The following is a 4323-nucleotide window of genomic DNA, read 5'->3' as shown; positions in this document are numbered from 1 at the left end:
TCACAGGAAGGGAAACTTCCCCTCCCTCCACTGAGGCTCCACGGGGCTATTTTTGCCTCTGTGACAGCGTGTAGTGGTCAGAACACATTCCATTTGCAGGTAGCAGAAACTGACCACAAAGAAACTTAAAAAAAATAAAAACTAAAAAAGAGGTAGAAACTCGACTCCATGGAAGCCCCTGAGAAAGGACTTGGGGAGTGGTCCCAGCTGCGTCCTTGTCATTTTGATAGGCCTGTTCCTGTTGCTAGAGGTTCAGGATCCTAGCAATTGTTTTCAGGTTTGGGGATTTGCTGGCCATAGCATGACTTCCCTCAACTTCCTTCTCCTGCTGTCTCACTGATTTCTGTTGGCTCTGTGGACTGGAAGCCAACACCAGAGAAAGAGATCTTGTTGAGTCCCGGTCCTCGACTTGGTCTTCCTTGTCATTTCTGTTTCCCAACAATGGGCCGAGAAGCTCTTCTCATCCACGCCACATCCCCTACCCCTCAGCTAGCATGGCTTCCCCCATGGCCTCTGCCTTCCCAGGTCCCTCTTGGACACCAACCTGGAAACGGTGAGGCACAGCTTCATCTGCTCCCTGACCGAAAGCAACCTAGACCCCCAGGAGATGGCTCCCAACAGCGTGACAGTGATCACCTTGGTCAGGCATGTGCTGTACCGCAGGCTTTTCCTAGGTCCCCTCTGTCCCTTGCCTTTGCTGGCACTAGCCCTGCCTAGAGGCAGAGAGCTGGATTTGCAAGCTGGAGAGGTTCATGTTTGTGTGTCTGCTTCTCAGCCACCTTGGGATGCTTTCCAGCCAGCGATGAAGCGTTCTCACTGCCTCGCACCCCACAGTGACTCGGTCACTTCCTCAGGTTCACGGTTGTTCTATCGTGTGACTGCCAAGACCCAGCCATCGCTGCAACCACAGAAAACAGCATCACTTACCCAAAGAAGGCAGCGGAGGAGAGGATGAGAGAACATGTGCTGGGCAGGTGAAATTCGACGGCCACCATAGTCCAATTACATAGCACTTATAGTCCTCCGCTGACACTTCTGTTTTCTGTAGGGGGCAGGCTAAGCTTTAGCAGAGTGAAGGCATTCTGGGGAAAGGCACTATGGTTTTTCTCTTTTAAAATATCTGGCCCCACTGGCTCACGGTAAATGTGAGACCCCTGTTTATGGGATGAAAAGGGATACAGGGAAGGATTGTTCAGAGTTGGAAAGTCAGAATCGGTCACATCTGATTTTCTTCTTTCTGTTCATCAGCCCTGTCTTGGTTTTGTATGTGCGTGTACATGCAAATGTGCACTTACACATGCACATTGATGTTTAATTTGTACTCATTCTAAAGTTCTGGTCATACTGCTTCCCTCCTTGAACATGCTGAGTGGTCCCCGTGACCTTGGGTATACAGTCGAAGCACCTTAGCTTGACTCTCAGGGCCCCACACCTTCCAGCCCTGTCTGCTACCATGTGCTCTTGGAGACCATGAGCTCTGTTCTTGCCAGATTATTAGGCATGGCCAGAAGCGACCATGCATGTGCTCTCATGCCAAAGGGCCTTGGGCACAGACTGATCCCTCTGCCTGGAATGTCTTCCTTCCTGCCTTGACATGGTGGACTGCTCCTCATGTTTCAGAGCCCACCTCGGGGAGTTCTGTCTTTGGTGCAGCCTCAATTACTACTAAGAAGAGTTAGTGGCTGGTCCTCCTTTTTGGAGGAAGTGGGGCTGTAGCTGCTGTTACACTCAACTCTCATGGTTGCTCCCTTGTCTATCCCTCCAGCATTTGGACCTGTGTGGCCTCTCTGCTCTCACTACACACACACTGCTCACCTCTTCTCACCCTGCCCCACACCTCCAACACATCAACACTCACTGCTCACTTATCACATTGCCTGTCCCTTAGCCCCCAGTGCCAAGTACCTGATAAGCTTTCCATAAATATTAGCGGGCGAACTGGGACCAGGCACTTCATTCTAGAGAGTTCAGGTTTTGTTTTGGTTTTTCTTTTGAACCTGAATATGTACTTGTTGGTCCAGGTTGGGAGCGCCTTGAGAGCGGAGCCAAGAATAAACAACTGCCTGGCTCTGGACCGGGCCCTGTTCCCAGCCCTGGGTTTGGCTTTCCTCACCTTCTCATTGAGGACAGTACTAGATACAAGGTGCTCTTGATTCCTCCACTTACAGACTGCATGTACTGAGGCGTTGAGTGTATCCTCAAGGCCACCCCCCACCCTCTCTTGCAAGGTACTTGACTTAATCATTTAATCGTTCCATTATGTGGAGAGAGGGGATAAAAATAACGCTCCCTTCCGAATCGAACCCTTATCCCCTCGGTCTACAGCGGAGCCCTTTCCCTGGCATCCTTTTCACAAATATCCAGGCGACCGGAGAGGCTGAGCACTCCGCTCCCGCCTCCGCCCCAGTCCCCTTCCCCGTCCCCTCCCACCGCCCCGCAGCCCCGCAGCCCCGCTGCCCCGCAGCCCCGCAGCCCAACCCCGCAGCAGCCACAGGGGGAACCAAAGAGACAGAAGCCTTCCCAGCTGCCCGGACCACAGACGCCAACACCCGCCGCCCCCCACCACACGCCGCCCGCTCGCCCGCCCGCGCCCCGCACCCCGCACGCTACCCCACCACCACCGAGCGGCGGCGGCAACAGCAGCTGGCTGCAGGCTGCGGCGACTCGCACACCGGCGCGCTCCTGGTAGCGCTTGCTATTCCAGGTGACTTGAACTCTCCAGTTCGGATCCCCTGCGCCAGCTCCCGCTCGCGCCTCTGCTCTGGGTTCCGGCACCCACCCGCCGGCCCTCCTGCCTTTCCCCGCCTCTCCGTCCCCCAGCTCGCGGGAAGGGAGGTCGCGGCAGCGGCCCGGCGGCAGCGGCGACCGTGGCGACAGCAGCGACAGTGGCGGCGGCGGTGGCGGCAGCGGCTGCGGCGGCGGCGGAGGCTGCGGCGGCGACCGTGGCAGAGGCGGTGGCGGAGGCCTCCGTGGCGGAGGCGGAAGCAGAGGTGGAGGCTGAGGTGGAGGCTGAGGCCTCAGTAGAGGAGGCAGCAGCGGAGGCCACCCTGGGGGAGGCGGAGGCCGCCCTGGCTGGGAAGGAGGCGGAGGTCGCCCGGGCTGCAACGGTGGTGGCGGTGGCGGAGGGCAGCGCGGCCGAAGCCGCTGCCGCAGCGGAGGCTGCGGGGCCCCCCTTGGGGGAGGCGGATGCGGACGCGGACGCGGACGCGGACGCGGACGGGAACGCGAATGAGGAGGTGGCGGCCGCCGCGGATGCAAATGCGGATGCTGAGACCCGCGGGGGCTGTGAGGGGAACCCAGATTTTCCGATGGCCTCCCTGTACGTGGGCGACCTGCACCCTGAAGTGACCGAGGCAATGCTGTACGAGAAGTTCAGTCCAGCTGGGCCCATCCTCTCCATCCGCATCTGCAGGGACAAGATCACCCGCCGCTCATTGGGCTACGCGTATGTCAACTACCAGCAACCGGTGGACGCCAAGCGGGCCCTGGAGACCCTGAACTTTGATGTCATAAAGGGCAGGCCAGTGCGCATCATGTGGTCCCAGAGGGACCCGTCGCTCCGCAAGAGCGGGGTGGGCAACGTCTTCATCAAGAACCTGGGCAAGACCATCGACAACAAGGCGCTATACAACATCTTCTCGGCGTTCGGCAACATCCTCTCCTGCAAAGTGGCCTGCGACGAAAAGGGGCCCAAGGGCTACGGGTTCGTGCACTTCCAAAAGCAGGAATCCGCGGAGCGGGCCATCGATGTGATGAATGGCATGTTCCTGAACTACCGCAAAATTTTCGTCGGGAGATTCAAGTCGCATAAAGAACGAGAGGCCGAAAGGGGAGCCTGGGCCAGGCAGTCCACTAGTGCTGACGTCAAGGATTTCGAGGAAGACACCGACGAGGAGGCCACCTTGCGATGAAGACATCCCAGGAGCTAGCCAGCCAGCAGAGCCAAACCTTGGCTCACACCCGGTTTACAACCCCCGCCCCCACCCCTCCCCGGCCAACCCACCAGCAGTGTATTTATTGTATTGGGAGTGCAGGTCTCTCTCTCTCCCTCTCTCCCCCGTCTCTCCCCTCTCCCCCGCCCCCTCCCCATCTCTCTCCCCACTTCCTACTTTTTCCCTCCACCTCCTCTTCTTCCCTTCCTCTCCCCATCTCTCTCCCCACTTCCTACTTTCTCCCTCCACCTCTCCTCTCCTTCCCTTCCTCTCCTCGGCCCATCCCCACCAAGGGCGTTGTGAATAATCTTACTCATCTGTGCCATTTGTAGGTTAAAGGCTGCCTCTTCTCCCTGTCGTTTGGTTTAAAAAGCATTTTCATTCTCTCTTT

General features: G+C 57.6%; 1 protein-coding gene across 1 annotated transcript; it reads left to right on the top strand.

Annotated features, from left to right (window-relative positions):
* The first annotated feature begins 3228 nt into the window (after window positions 1–3228).
* Window positions 3229–4048, top strand: LOC105711402 (polyadenylate-binding protein 1-like 2). Its single transcript, XM_012444158.3, has one exon. It carries the CDS (start codon window positions 3309–3311, stop codon window positions 3909–3911), a length of 603 nt encoding a protein of 200 aa, XP_012299581.1. The 5' UTR covers window positions 3229–3308; the 3' UTR covers window positions 3912–4048.
* Window positions 4049–4323: the final 275 nt, after the last annotated feature.

Source organism: Aotus nancymaae, unplaced genomic scaffold (assembly GCF_030222135.1).
Source record: "Aotus nancymaae isolate 86718 unplaced genomic scaffold, 86718_ANA_hifiasm-v0.15.2.pri h1tg000004l, whole genome shotgun sequence".
Lineage (NCBI taxonomy): Eukaryota > Metazoa > Chordata > Mammalia > Primates > Aotidae > Aotus > Aotus nancymaae.
Note: the sequence above shows the minus strand (reverse complement) of the source record. Positions and strands in the feature narration are given on the sequence as shown.